Source organism: Melospiza melodia, chromosome 21 (genome assembly GCF_035770615.1).
Source record: "Melospiza melodia melodia isolate bMelMel2 chromosome 21, bMelMel2.pri, whole genome shotgun sequence".
Lineage (NCBI taxonomy): Eukaryota > Metazoa > Chordata > Aves > Passeriformes > Passerellidae > Melospiza > Melospiza melodia.
The window spans coordinates 13,767,455-13,782,336 of record NC_086214.1 but is presented as its reverse complement, the minus strand read 5'-3'; the positions used below and the strand labels follow the sequence as shown (position 1 = coordinate 13,782,336).

The following is a 14,882-nucleotide window of genomic DNA, read 5'->3' as shown; positions in this document are numbered from 1 at the left end:
CAGGGGACGCTGTCTGCCCGCAGCAACCGAAGGACACCATGCGCCTGGACGAGACCATGCTGGTGAAGCAGCTGCTGCCCGAGATCTGCCACTTCATCCACACCTACCGCGAGGGCAACCAGCACGCGGCCGAGCTGCGCAGCTCTGCCTCGGGCGTGCTCTTCTCGCTCAGCTGCAACAACTTCAACGCCGTCTTCAGCCGCATCTCCACCAGGTACGGACTGCTGGCATCTGCACTGCTGTGTGCAGGCAGCCCCCTGGGGAGGGACAGCATCTGCACTGTGCCTGCACCCTGGGGAGGGACAGCATCTGCACTGTGCCTGCAGCCTCTGTCTGCCACCAGCTGTTCAGAGGATCCAATGGTTTAAATACTCTTTAATGGGGTAGTTCTTAAGTGGAATGCCCTCAACCTTTCACTGGGCAGAGTAAAAGGTTTACTTGGGTTTCAGGTTATGAAATGAACCCATTTCAACCCCATCCTGGGTTACTGCTGGCTGCATTTATTGCTTTTTTTAATCTGCTTTCAAAAGTACCACTGAAAATGGTGAGTGAAGATAATGCAGCAGAAGTTGAGTAAGTTATTGTGGGTGCAAGGTGTTTTGGAAAAAAAAAAAGAATGCCGAAGCTAATGGTTGTATCCATTTACTTACAAATTTGGAAGGAAAACTGGTGATTGTCCACAACTCTGCTGGAGCTCCATGATTGTTTTCCTGCTAGGAAGCTTTTATGTTAAATCTGTCTTATGCCTGAAGGGGACAAACAGCTGGGCTATTTGTTACTTGTTGGAAAAGACCCATTTGTCTTCTGATTTGAGTTTCACAGCACATCTACTGTAAAAATAACTGGATTTTCTGCTTTTCTAAGTAAGAAGGGAGACAGGCCCAAAATTTCCATCTATTGTCTCTTTTTGCTCTGTTCCAGATCCTTCTGATGCTTCAGCATTTGTCAGTCCACTAGAGTGGTGTGCTAAGCTTTTTATTACTGAAGTACTTTGATATTTTTGAAAGGTGCTTGAAGTGGCTTAGCTCTTGTCACACAGTGTTACAGTTGACATCATTCTTGAATTATTAGAAATGGAGCTTGGGCAGCCTTACATGGTCACATAGCAATGAGCGAGCCAATTTAATTGAAACAAAGATTTATATTTTCCTCATATGTTTATATATTTCTTTGGGAAATGTTTGTGTTTTAGAATTCAGTCTAAAATGATTGAGTAATTTGAAGGTTAAAGTATTTTCTAAGTTGTTACAGAACCTTTAATAACGTTATTTCAAGAACATAGACTTGGCAGCTAGCATGGGGAATGTTGTTTTATTCTGTAGGTTGATAGTGTTTTGTTGCTTATGGAAATGGAAACAATTTCTTTTGCTGCTTCTATTGGAAGCATTTTTTGGTTGAAACTTTTTGAGAATCCTTGATTCTAGTGGCTGGATCTGTGTGAATTTGTATGCCTGTAGCATGGTTTGTTGCCCTGCTCCAGAGCCCCCCTCAGCATCCCTTTGAGCTGGAGCAGAGTGCTTTTCCCCTAACCTGTTTTCCCTTGCAGATGGCTTGTACAGCAACAGTTAAATGTTTGACCGATTGTTGCTGGTCTCCACAGGGGTCAGCCTGCTGCCAGTCAGCACTGCTGATCCCTGACCTGGGTTTCCTGTTTAGGCATATTTCTGGGCCTTGCACGGCAGCTGGGGGATTTTTGGCATGAAAAGCACAGCAGTGGGGACCTTCCCATTCCCAGCGAGGGCTGTTAAGTTTCCTTGGCGCTGAAGACATGAAGAACTGCTTTTGTGTCTAGTACTAGAAATCACATTCCATGTCTGAAACACATCTGTAGCCTTGGAAGGAGCCGTGGCACTCCGAGTTTGTGGGAACAGATGCTGCAGTGATGGCTTGGTGTCTGGGAGATGCTGAGTAAATTCTCTGGGACAGCAGTGTGAAAAGATGCTGTTGTGTTTAAACGGGTGTGATTAAACTTCATCCTGTGTGCCCAGGCCAGAGAAATGTGGAGCTAGAATGGTTGTAGCTCACTGCGGTGATACCCAGTAGTACCCTCAGTCCCTGCTGTACTCTGAGGTCTTATCTGGGGCAGGACCTGCTGGGAACCAACAGTAGCCTAAAGGTGTCAGGAGTCCATCACCTCAGTGTGTAGTTGAAAGGATGACAAGGTTGCTGCCACAGGAGGGTGGATAACAAGAGCATTTAGGCAAATCTTGGGCACAGTCAATCCACAGAAGGTACTGGCATCTTGTAAGATCATCACTGGTTTTCTAGCTCCATTTTCAGTATGAGGATGGCACAAGACTGTAATATTAAGTCTTAATCCTGCAAGATCTTTTATTTCTAAATCTGGAAATGTTCATCTGAGATGATGGAACATTCTCCTGCTATTGAAATGTATAATCTCACAGGTGTGTTCGTACCTGTCTGGCTGGATCTGATGGAAAAATTTGTTTACTTTGTGTATTTTTAGATTACAGGAACTGACTGTTTGTTCAGAAGATAATGCTGATGTTCATGATATTGAACTTTTACAGTACATCAGTGTGGATTGTTCAAAACTCAAGCGACTCTTGCAAGGTATGGTCTGAGCCTGTGTTTTGAAATATTTCTATTTTAATCTGATTAGTCAGAGATGACACAGTGCAATTGATATATCTGGGTTTATTGCTCTGTTTTACTCCAAGCAGTCATGTATTTACTGAAGTATTTAAGAGTAGTTAAGTACTATTAAAATATTGATTTGAAAATTGCTTTGTGCTTCAAATATCTTGTATAACCTGTGTTGTTTTTAGAACAAGTTTCTGTTCTAAATGCAGAAATATTTTATCTTTACAGAGACTGTATTCAAGTTTAAAGCTCTAAAGAAAGTAGCTCAGTTAGCTGTTATCAACAGTCTTGAGAAGGTAAGTGTTCAGTACTTCTGTTTCATTGCTTATTTGTAGACTTTCTTCTAGTTTAGCAATAGTTGCAATTCAGTAATTTACTATAAAATAAAAATTGCTGCCACCCTTTGATGCAAATATGTTTTGCAAGAAATTTTGAGTGATTAGAATTAAGAATAAAACCTCTCTTTGTTTATATGTGTAATTCAGTAAAATTGTTGAAGCTCTGGAATGTGAAGGTGTTTCCCATTATCTGCAGGCATTTTGGAACTGGGTGGAAAACTATCCTGATGAATTCACAAAGCTGTACCAAACCCCCCAGACTGACATGGCTGGTAAGGCATAACACATGACAGTGTTCACGGCTGGTTTCTCAAATATCACCAAATGCATTCACTTGCATTTTGTGCCCTCTTTGCTCCTTGTGCAGCCTGCAAATAAACAAATTTCTGTCAGCCTTTGTCAGGGCAGGCAAGAGTATGTTCCTGTCTGTTTTCTTTCCTGACTCCCCTCTTAAATGAGATTGATTTTGTGCTTCACAACACAAAGAAATAAACCCCAAAAGATGGAGACGCTGTAAATTTATATTTTTCATCTTGATACAGGGTAAAACTTAGAGAACATCACCTTTACTTGTCTCTAGTGAAAAAGAGAGGAGAATTTATATTTTCAGGTAAACTATGTCTTTAACTGGGTTGAGACCATTTGATCCCCAGTAGCATGTCAGTATTGTGCAGACCAGAACTTTCCTTCTGTGTAGGTGGAACCATCCCTCTGCTCTTTTATACCTATTCTTTATCTCTTCATAGTTAAAACTGGTATTGGACTTGGGCTTATGTTTTATGCAGATTGTGCTGAGAAGTTGTTTGATTTAGTGGATGGCTTTGCTGAAAGCACGAAACGTAAAGCAGCAGTGTGGCCACTGCAGATCATCCTCCTGGTCCTGTGTCCAGAGATAATCCAAGATATAGCAAAGGATGTGGTAGAGGAAACTAAAATGAACAAGGTAAGAGAATGAATTCTGGCTCTGGTTTTTAGAGTTGGCTTGGTTTTGCTGATTCTGTATTTCAAGGATGTTTAATTTTGTCTTTCCTCCTTTGAGCACATTGCAATTCCATATGTAAATTTATGCACTCTTTTGAAGTTCTCACCTTACATACGTTCTTTTACTGTCAGTAATTCATACAGATAGTATGTCCCAAACAAAGTTATTTCAGAACTTTCCATTTCCTTGGAGATTTGAATCTCTGTGCTGTGATTTCCTCTGCCTCCACCCGCAGCAAACAGCTGTGCTAAGGGTCTGGGGTCTGCAGGGGGCTGTGAGCCCCACAGGTGCTGGGTTTGGTGTGGCTGCAGCATGAGGGCTGAGAGTGAACAACCACCTCTTGTGCCATTCTGATTGCCCCAGCTCTGTCAAAGGGAATGTCTTTAATAATGACAGGATTTCTCTAGGGTGCTGCATCCAGTGGGTTTTTGCCATCACAGTGTCTGGTTATAACTATCCCTGCTTGGAATTCTGCAGAAGCTGTTCCTGGACAATCTCAGGAAGGCCCTGGCAGGACACAGTGGGAGCAGGCAGCTGACTGAAAGTGCTGCTATTGCTTGTGTTAAACTGTGCAAAGCATCTACGTACATCAACTGGGAAGATAATTCTGTCATTTTCCTGCTAGTGCAGTCCATGGTAGTAGATCTTAAGGTAAGAATGTCTATTTCCTAATTGCAGTGAAGAAATTTGAAATAATGAAGTTAATTTTGAATTTCTTAATTGAATACCAGTGGTTTTCAATTGAAAGTTTTGTATTAAAAGTAGCCAAGAATAATAATGGTATCTGATTTATATATTTATATCTTTCTGAATTATATAGAATTTGCTGTTTAACCCAAGCAAACCTTTTTCAAGAGGCAATCAGAATGCAGATGTAGACCTGATGATTGACTGCTTGGTTTCCTGCTTCCGCATAAATCCTCACAATAACCAACACTTCAAGGTAAGAACACTGCTTATGGTAAGTCATTCTCTACATACTATTGACAATCTGTCAGTTATAAAAGCTGTGCTAACAGCAGCTTGAAGCTCATAAATGAGTTCAACTCTGTAAATATCCCTTAGTAATAAATCCCTACATGTTTTGATAAATCTTTTCACAGCTGATTAGGCTTCTCTTGTTCAGATTTGACAGCTTTGTCAATTTAATAAAAAGGCTCCAGAATGTTTTTCAGGATGATAAGAAAGATGGCAAAGACAAAGATATTCCTAAGTGGCTTTTATGTATTTTTATTGTAGATCTGCTTGGCACAGAATTCCCCATCAACATTTCATTATGTGCTGGTAAATTCACTCCACCGAATCATCACAAACGTAAGTTCTGGCAGTATTTCATCAGCCCAGTGTCTGGGGCTTCTGTTCAGATCAATATCTGCTTAGTAAATACCATTTGGATGGCAGGCTAGATCTTGTGAGTGCAGAACATCTCGGGGTTGGTGCCTGTTCAGGAGGCAGAGTGTTGTAGTGAGCAGCTAGGTCGGAAGCAGCTGCTTGAGTTGCAGCCTGTTTAAAGTTATAGGTTTGATAATGGGCATACTGGTACAACGTACAGGGAATTTGGGGCGAGGGCTGGGGTGAGGGGTTGAGAGCCATGGCTCAGGGTCAGCGCTGCCCTTGCCTTGCAGTCGGCGCTGGACTGGTGGCCGCGGATCGACGCCGTGTACTGCCACGCCGTGGAGCTGCGCAGCATGTTCAGCGACACGCTGCACCGCGCCATGCAGGGCTGCGGGGCGCACCCTGCCATCCGCATGACCCCGGTAAGCCTGGGGCAGCCGCCCTGCCTGGGGCAGCCGGCCCTGCCTGGGGCAGCCGGCCCTGCCTGGGGCAGCCGCCCTGCCTGGGGCAGCCGGCCCTAGGGCAACCAGCCCTGCCTGTGGCACCCAGCCCTGCCCTCCTCTTCAGCGCTTTGCGCTGGACACCAGAGGGGGGAAGAACAGAGCAGCAGGGAGCCACACGTGCTCTGTAGCCCTGCAGTGATGGGGGATTGGCTGTTCCTAGTTCAATGTCTCTCAGTTTTCCTGGTGCTTTTAAACTGGCTACATACAAGTATTTGTCCTCTAACTGTCCTCTTTGGCTAACTGTCCATTTTAAGCTTTCTGGCTCTGTGAATAGCCAGCTAACATGTCCATCCCTGCTTAATGTGGAAAAACCAAAGCATTCTGTATGTGAAGGCAATCACTGAAAACTGTGATACTTTTACCATGATTGGCATCTTCATTTGTCTTCCTTTATGTTGAGCAAGTTGACTGTTTGGTCTTTGTGACAGCAACAAAGTAAAAGATTTTTCAGCCATTATGAAATAAAGTTAATATTCTTGGCTGTCTTGGAGAAAGTCTTGAGTAAATTCAGATTTGTAGTTCGTCCAAATTCTTCCAGTAAGTCCACACACAGCTATGTTGCTGCATTCTCCTCTGAACATTCCTTGAGGACTTCTGCTGTGGCAAGTGGTCTTGGTAGGTTGGTTTAGAGAGCCTAAAATGAGACATAAAAATATTCGCGTTGGGCTTCTCAAAGGAGAGCAAATGAGCACAATGCTTTTGGTTGAAAGCTACTCCATGTTTAACTTGCTTTTCACCTGTGTGTATTCATCTGTTGGAGAATAGTTGCCCTGACAATACCCCTGCTCTGACTGGTGGTGCTTTGTCTTCTGCTTCTCACTTTCCCTCTGCCTGGCTGCTGTTGCCCACGTGCTCAGACGCCCGCCAGCCCCTGCTTTGCATGGCCCTGGGCCTCTGCTGCTGTAAGTATGACCCGTAACTACCGCAGAAAAGCCCTTCCTTGCGCTGACTTTTCTGTGCATAGTTACCGCAGAGCCCACCAGCCCCGGGCAGCGCCAGCGGAGCTCCTTCCCCCAGGAGGGCACCGTTGGTTCTGTGCCCAGCACGATGCTCTTGCCCCGTGCCCCTGCTCTGCTTTAGAACTGGTTCCTCATTTCCAGCCTGAACTCACTGATGCTGAACTCCTCCACGTCTGTCCTTGTCCGGTGCTGTCTGTCAGTGTCCTGCTGCTGTTGGTTCCTTGGTGCACTGCACAGAGCCTGGCCTGTCTTTCTCACTGACACTCTGTACTTTGGATTGTGTGGAGGCAATAAGTGCTTTCACAGAAACACATTTCCTTTCGCCACGTGCCTCTCCTAGAAATCCCTGAGCTGTGGCAAACCAAGGCTTAGCACAGAGTTAGCTGCCTCTACCACTGGGCTATCAATTTCTTGATCAGATGCTTTATGTGGTAGGTTTTATTCCATATATTTGCACAATAACTAATTATTGAAATAACATGAAGACCTAATTTCTCGTAGAAGTTAATCATACCATGTCATAGCTCATCATTTACCTTGAATGGTAAAGGCTTTCTCCTTTTGTTCAAAACTTAAAAGTAGTTCACTGGTTTTTCAGCAGAAGGCAGATTTTTATATTTAAGTGATGCCCTGTGTGCCTTTAGAATTGAAAGGTTCATTTTCCAGAGGCTGTTGAGGTGAACATGCAAGCATCTGGCCTGGGGCTGTAGCAGAAAATAAAGACATTACTTTGTCTTTAGAAAGAATTCCCTCTCATGTACTCAGAACAAGTTGTAAACATTTATTTTTATTTTTGTCTCAGGTCAGAGACATAACCAGTAATTCCTTTTGGTACTTTTTCCACTTTTCTTTCGCCACAGTTTGTCTCTTTTGCAAAAAATTTTCTTATGTCTTCGTGCAGCTTACTGAAACAATTGTTAAGGGAACTTTAAAGATACAGTAGTGATTGCCTGTGAGAGGGGATTTTGAACTAGAAGGCTATGTGACTGTACTTGAGTTTTGTGTACTTTCAAACTTTTTCTTGAATTATAGATGATAAAAGCAATATATTTCATAATATGTTTAATTGTAACTGTTAGGTTTGACTACTTTCCTGATGAAGACTGTCATTTTTTTTTCCTTCTATCAGAGCCTTACATTTAAGGAGAAAATGACAAGCCTTAAATTTAAAGAAAAACCTACTGATTTGGAAACCAGAAGCTACAAGTTCTTGTTGTTGTCCTTGGTGAAACTGATCCATGCAGATCCAAAGCTTTTGCTGTGTGTAAGTAAATCCTACTGTCATGCTGTTCAGTCATAGTGAAATTTACTTTTGAAGCTACTAAATGAGTAAAAATTAATGGTCACCTGACCATCTAGGACACTTCCTACTCATCTTTTTCTCTGGTTATGATGGTCCTGTGGTTTTAAAGGAAAAAGAAACTAAGAGACTTTACAGAATCAGAGCAAGACAATGAGGGGGAGCATGAAGTTCTGTGACTCTGAATGGGAAGGTGGGGGAAGGAGAGGGGAATAGAAGAAAATTAAAATAAGGAGGTTGGAAATTAGTCATCATTTCAATGAGTACTGTCTTAGATCTTCCATTTTCTCAGGCCTGTGATGGTTTAATATAAAAATATTCCAGTTCTGTCAGAGACATGATATGCAAGGCGTGTTATGGATTAAAAATAAAATAACAGATTCTCTGAAGGATCCCCAAATCCTCCTAGTTCAGCAGCAGGAGTGCTGCAGGAGCTGTCAGCAGTGTGGTCAAGCAGGGAAGGCTTTGCAGCTGAGCCTGTGTTGTGTGTTCCTGTGCAGAACCCCAGGAAGCAGGGCCCCGACTCGCAGGGCAGCACGGCCGAGCTGATCACGGGGCTGGTGCAGCTGGTGCCGCAGTCCAGCATGCCCGACATCGCCCAGGAGGCCATGGAGGTGAGGGGCACAGCCCTGGGTGGGCTCCCTGGCTGGGCACTGCTGCTGCCACAGCCTCTCCTGCGGAAACAGAGTCTGTCTGTGTGTGTGTGTGTGTACAGCATGGCTTGGGACAGAGATACCAGGGAAAACCTCTGCATCTGCAGTATGAGCGTGGAGTAATGACTAAACTGAAATGCTGTTGACACTGACTAACAATGAACTCCTGCTGTTCTATGGAAAATGCTTTTTATATCTTTTGTTGTTCTTAAAGCAGTTAATGAATATGACTTCACCTGTTTCTCTGCCTGTGCTCAGGTACTCTGTAAAGTTCTGTCTTTAAGTGTAACTGTCTTTGGCTTTAGGCCTTGCTGGTTCTGCACCAGTTGGACAGCATTGACTTGTGGAATCCTGATGCTCCTATAGAAACATTCTGGGAGATCAGGTATGTAAATTAACGTATATAAATGAGAGAAATAGCTGTTTTGATTTGTCTTCTCTTTTGAAATAGCTGTGAGTATTTTGGGAAAGCTTTGCAACAACAGGAAGTTCACGGTCTCTTCGGGCGGGGGGAAAACCCGTCACACTTGACACTAATTTGGACCCTTTGGCAGTTTTAACAGAGAGTGTGAGGCCTGACGGGATGTGAAGAAGGAACATCCCTAGATGTGTTCCTTCCAGAGCAGAGTTGACACGTTGTCAGAGCAGTGTAGGTAACTCGTGCTGCCCTGTCTGTGCTGTCTCTGTCCTGGGCAGAGCTGGAGCTCCAGGCCGGGCTGCCCGCGGGGCTTCAGCTGCTCCAGGCCGTGGGCGCTGGGAAGGGTCCCAGGGGAGCTTGGCCTGTCCATGCACACTCTCACCTCTCTGTTGTACTGCTGGAAGCCCAGGGTAGTGTTTGCACAGGGTGTTCATGCTAAGTGCCTATTTCTATGTGAAACGTAGTGTAAGACCTTCAGAAGTGTTGGTGTTCCATCAGAAGGCTGATGCTGAATTTCATTTTGCTGCAGTTCACAAATGCTTTTTTATATCTGCAAGAAGCTCACAAGTCATCAGATGCTCAGCAGTACAGAAATCCTCAAGTGGCTGCGAGAGATTCTCATCTGTAGGAATAAATTTCTGCTAAAAAACAAAGTAAGTGAACATTACCATCTCCCTGTTAGGATCATTAACATGAGTTGTTCCCTGTTGGTGTCACTTCCTTTATTTACCAGGTTATTTTTGATTGGAAAAGATTAAGTAGCTACTCCTACATGTTCTGTTCTCTGATTTCCTCTCTGCTTTGTGAGGCACCTTGGTTAGAATGGGTAACTAAAGTTAGGTTTGGGATGTTTTTTTTCCTCTTTGGCTGCACAGATTGCTGTACTTGCCTGGAAAAGGAATGTTTCACAGAAATATGTGCCTTGTGCCTCTTTGCCTAATACAGGGAAATAGTCCCCAAGGTGAGAGAAAGGGAAGGTAGTTAATGGTAAAATACACATGCTTATGGATGGAGGAAGTTTCCTTTTGCATCTCAGGTTCTTCTGAGTCCCAGAATTCTGACTTGCTTCTTTCTGATATTCTTAAAGTATCAAATAATGTATTTCTTTTGGGGAAATATCAGTCTAGGATACCATTAAAACAAGGAAATTGGTAACACCCTGAGTGCAGCAGTGGAAAAAGTACTGTGTAAATGTCCAAGAGCTTTTTACCTTCCTCAGATCTATGCCTTTTACTCTTTTAAAGTATCAATTGATATATTCTTTTTGTCCCCTCTCTTTATAGCAATCAGATAGGAGTTCCTGCCACTTCCTTTTCCTTTATGATGTCTCTGGAAGTGGAACTAGTCAAATTTCTCTTGACCATGAGGAAATGATGCGCTGTGCACCAGGGGCTGCCCTGAGGAAAGCAAAGGGGAATTCTTCCATAGTAAGTAATACATGTTTATAGTTAATTTTAACATTTGAGAAAAACCCTGTGGGCAAGTAGAAATTAAATTACCTTTAGAGTTAATGTGCTGGTTAACAATGATGTTTCAGACTTTACAAAGTAACATTTTTTGAGTTTAAATGTTGGCGGATATTTTTTGATTACAATTGCAAGCAGCATTGTGACAGCATATATGAGCTCTGATCCTTTTTAGGATGGCTTATTCCTACTAGAACAAAAGCAGTTTCAAACGCAGTGTGGCCAGGGCTGAATGTTCACAAGCAGTGTTCCCCACTGGGGATTGTGTGTTTGCCAGGAGAGCACTGCAGGCTGCAGCGGAACCCCGATCTGCCGCCAAGCCCAGACCAAGCTGGAAGTGGCCTTATACATGTTCCTGTGGAGCCCAGATATCGAGGCAGTCCTGGTGGCCATGTCCTGCTTCCGTCACCTCTGTGAGGAGGCTGACATCAGATGTGGAGTAGATGAGGTCTCAGTGCATAATTTTTTGCCAAACTACAACACTTTCATGGAGTTTGCATCTGTGAGCAACATGATGTCAACAGGTGAGAGTCATGAGTCAGTTAAAGTAATTTTGTACCTGGACAAAAGGCTGTTACCTGTGCTTGAGTTCTTTAAACAGGTTGAAGTTCTTGATTTCATGCTGCTCTGGCTTTTCCTGGAATGTCTTAGTTATTAGAATTGCTAGAAAGGGTAAGGAATTTGGGTGACTGAGCTCAGGAGGATTTTACAATTGTGTAACAAGAAGCTACCTTTCAAAAGACTTTAAGGGGGATATGTTCCTCTTAATTCAATAATTACTTTCAAAGATCACAAATTTGATGTAGGTGGATTTTCAAAAACTGAGTTCAATGTTCTGTGCCCTTTGCAGGAAGAGCAGCTCTTCAGAAGAGAGTGATGGCGTTATTGAGGCGCATTGAACACCCCACTGCAGGCAACACAGAGGTGAACTAACTTCTCACTTCACGTGCTCTGTGTGCATATTAAAAAAACAAACACAGAGATATTGTCACTACAAGTAGTTTTGAAGTTAAGTCTTGATATATCTTATTTTCTTTCAGGCCTGGGAGGATACTCATGCAAAATGGGAACAAGCTACAAAACTAATCCTTAACTATCCAAAGACCAAAATGGAAGATGGGCAGGTGACTATGAATTTTTCCATTGGTTCAACATTTTGAAATTGAAACAAGTCTTTAGGCTTATATATTTTAAGGCATTTGAGTTTTAACTCAGCAAACGACCTCTGTGTGCAGGTGACCGAGAGCCTGCACAAGACGATCGTGAAGCGGCGCATGTCGCACGTCAGCGGCGGCGGCTCCATCGACCTGTCGGACACGGAGTCGCTGCAGGAGTGGATCAACATGACAGGGTTCCTGTGTGCCCTGGGCGGGGTGTGCCTGCAGCACCGCAGCAGCGCGGGGCTGGCCACCTACAGCCCCCCCATGGGCCCCCTCAACGAGCGCAAGGGCTCCATGATCTCCATGGTCTCCACCGAGGGCAGCGTGGAGACCCCGGTCAGCAAATTCATCGACCGCCTGCTCACCCTCATGGTCTGCAACCACGAGAAGGTGGGGCTGCAGATCCGCACCAACATCAAAGACCTGGTGGGGCTGGAGCTCAGTCCAGCGCTCTATCCGATGCTCTTCAACAAACTGAAGAATACCATCAGCAAGTTCTTTGATTCCCAAGGACAGGTGATTAGCAGTTTTACATTTGATACTATTTGACACTATTTGATACTATTTACATGTGATACTATTTACATTTGTGTCAGTCCTGCCTTTCCCCCCCCCACCCCCCCCCCAGTGACTGAAATGGATCCCTGTTTGTGTTCTGTGCACACCCCCTGTGAGCAGAGTGATCATCACAGCACATGTTAATGATTATTGTGGTTGTGATTCCAGGCTGTATTTAACATTCTTGAATAGTGAACTCTTGAGTGCAGAATCTGTGAGATTGTTTGTGGAATCCTTATGGCTGGCAGTGTTCACATATTGAATTGTGACGTGTATTGGAATTCTGTTGGCTTGGTGGTAACTAGAAAAATGCTTGTCCATGAGATTTTTGAAATGTTGCAGTATATTTGGCAAATACTCTTTCTTTGGTTTTATGTGTAAAAAATTAACCAGAAATTGTCATCCTGCAGGTCTTGTTAACTGACACCAACACACAATTTGTAGAGCAAACCATTGCTATAATGAAGAATTTGCTTGACAATCACACAGAAGGGAGCTCAGAACACCTTGGCCAAGCAAGCATTGAGACAATGATGCTGAATCTGGTTAGGTAAGGAGCCCTCTTGACCTTCTTATACACAGGCATTATGTTTAAGAAGTGAGTTGGAGCCTTCTAGTTTATATCTTTTTGCTTGTGTCCATGGAGAAGCAGCAGCTGATTTTCTGATCCTCCTTATGGTTCTGACAGCTTCAGTAATTGTGGAAGGTGTGTAGCATAAAGTACTTTGCTGAAGAGTGGCTGTTTTGTTTTTTAGAGCTGACCATTCCATAGCTTGGCCCTACTACCATAGGCATTCCTGGTTACTTTTCTGTACATTGATGTTAGTGGTTAAAAACCAGCTGAAGGCCAGATTTTGGTTCACTGTTACACTGATAGAAAGTTTTGGCCAGAAGAAATTTTCTACTGATGCAGGGGATTACTTGGAGCAGAGGAAGTGAAGTAGCATGAAGTAATTAACTAATCTTTTTTGCTTTTTTCTTCAGGTATGTGCGTGTGCTTGGAAATCTGGTACATGCCATTCAAATAAAAACAAAGCTCTGTCAGTTGGTAGAAGTAATGATGGAGAGGAGAGATGACCTTTCATTTTGTCAAGAAATGAAATTTAGGTAAGGATGGCATTACCTAACTGATAGGGTAGAGTACTGTGGGCAAGTATAGTTTTCTGTGGTTAGGTGGTTAAAAAAGAGCCCAAAGCCCTGGCACAGTAGTATTCCTGGTACAGGGAGAGTTCCCTGTCTTCAGAATGATTATGAGCCTGGTGCTGCATCTAAGTATTACTTAGTTTGTGGTGATACTGAACACTTGTAACAATTTATTGTGTGATAGAAGACTGGTAGAAAAACCCCAACGAAGCTTAAACAATCTGTTTATGTGTAACAGGAACAAAATGGTGGAATATTTGACAGACTGGGTAATGGGAACTTCTAATCAAGCAACAGATGAGGATGTGAAATGCTTGACCAGGTAAGGGGCACTCTTCACTGTAACAGCATTTGATTGCAGGTAGAGCTATAAGTAAAAGTGACTTATATTTATTAAATTTTATTTTTCAGAGATTTGGACCAGGCGAGTATGGAAGCAGTGGTCTCTCTTCTTGCTGGGCTTCCACTCCAGCCTGAAGAAGGAGATGGTGTTGAGTTGATGGAAGCAAAATCTCAATTATTTCTCAAGTAAGTAGTGACTTTTAAATGTTTCTCTATATAATTACTCTGAAGAGAAGCCCTGTATGACCTTTATTACAAACTGTGCTTTTCTTCCAGCAGAAATAAAATTATTATCCCAATAGGAATTACCTCTTTGGCCCATTTCAAAATCTCTGCTTTGTAGGTTTATGAAAACATTTTCATTTAAAAATAATTAGAAAATTTGACTTTGTTTTTGCTTAATGCAGATGTGTGTGTTTCAGTCATGGCAAGGATTAGCTCAATTTGATACTGTATTTTATTTGTTTTTATGCACAAAACCTAAATTCTCTTTGAAGACATTTGTTGATAGAGGCACACCAGTGTTGGGGAGAATGGGCACACCAGATTTGGGACAAAGGGAGGTGGTTGGAGCACAGTTAAGGTTTGAGCTGTGCCTTGAGGAGGCTGCCTGGGGAGGGGATGAGGTTTGGGGGGGTTTGTTGTGTGATTGCTGTGGGTGAGGTTTGGGAGGTTTGTTGTGCGTTGGCTCCCATGGGTGAGGATTTGGGAGTTATTGTGTGTGTGCTCCCATGGGTGAGGATTTGGGGGTTGATGTGCGTTGGCTCCCATGGGTGAGGATTTGGGGGTTATTGAGCATTGGCTCCCATGGGTGAGGATTTGGGGGTTGTTGTGTGTTGGCTCCCATGGCTGAGGATTTGGGAGGTTTGTTAGCACGCATGGGTGAGGATTTGGGGTTGTTGTGCATTGGCTCCCATGGGTGAGGATTTGGGAGGTTTGTTAGCACCCATGGGTGAGGATTTGGGGGCTGTTGTGCGTGTGCTCCCATGGGTGAGGATTTGGGGGTTGTTGTGCATTGGCTCCCATGGGTGAGGATTTGGGAGGTTTGTTAGCACCCATGGGTGAGGATTTGGGGGCTGTTGTGCGTGTGCTCCCATGGGTGAGGATTTGGGGGTTATTGA

The 14,882-nt window shown here is 43.6% G+C and overlaps 1 protein-coding gene across 6 annotated transcripts in view; it reads left to right on the top strand.

Moving 5' to 3' along the window:
* Nucleotides 1–14,882, top strand: part of NF1 (neurofibromin 1) — a 73,395-nt gene that overhangs the window by 10,854 nt on the left and 47,659 nt on the right. For 5 of the 6 annotated variants that reach the window (XM_063173803.1, XM_063173802.1, XM_063173801.1 and 2 more), the window contains exons 4-25: nucleotides 24–214; nucleotides 2,468–2,574; nucleotides 2,833–2,900; nucleotides 3,139–3,214; nucleotides 3,728–3,885; nucleotides 4,402–4,575; nucleotides 4,745–4,867; nucleotides 5,164–5,238; nucleotides 5,550–5,681; nucleotides 7,851–7,985; nucleotides 8,522–8,635; nucleotides 8,980–9,059; nucleotides 9,622–9,745; nucleotides 10,376–10,519; nucleotides 10,836–11,082; nucleotides 11,409–11,482; nucleotides 11,599–11,682; nucleotides 11,794–12,234; nucleotides 12,687–12,826; nucleotides 13,261–13,383; nucleotides 13,658–13,741; nucleotides 13,831–13,947. In XM_063173803.1, the coding sequence (XP_063029873.1) occupies nucleotides 24–214; nucleotides 2,468–2,574; nucleotides 2,833–2,900; nucleotides 3,139–3,214; nucleotides 3,728–3,885; nucleotides 4,402–4,575; nucleotides 4,745–4,867; nucleotides 5,164–5,238; nucleotides 5,550–5,681; nucleotides 7,851–7,985; nucleotides 8,522–8,635; nucleotides 8,980–9,059; nucleotides 9,622–9,745; nucleotides 10,376–10,519; nucleotides 10,836–11,082; nucleotides 11,409–11,482; nucleotides 11,599–11,682; nucleotides 11,794–12,234; nucleotides 12,687–12,826; nucleotides 13,261–13,383; nucleotides 13,658–13,741; nucleotides 13,831–13,947 (3,011 nt within the window). Of the gene's footprint in view, nucleotides 1–23; nucleotides 215–2,467; nucleotides 2,575–2,832; nucleotides 2,901–3,138; nucleotides 3,215–3,727; nucleotides 3,886–4,401; nucleotides 4,576–4,744; nucleotides 4,868–5,163; nucleotides 5,239–5,549; nucleotides 5,682–7,850; nucleotides 7,986–8,521; nucleotides 8,636–8,979; nucleotides 9,060–9,228; nucleotides 9,324–9,621; nucleotides 9,746–10,375; nucleotides 10,520–10,835; nucleotides 11,083–11,408; nucleotides 11,483–11,598; nucleotides 11,683–11,793; nucleotides 12,235–12,686; nucleotides 12,827–13,260; nucleotides 13,384–13,657; nucleotides 13,742–13,830; nucleotides 13,948–14,882 lie in introns of those variants that run through there. The other variant, XR_010030225.1, reaches the window with a different exon arrangement.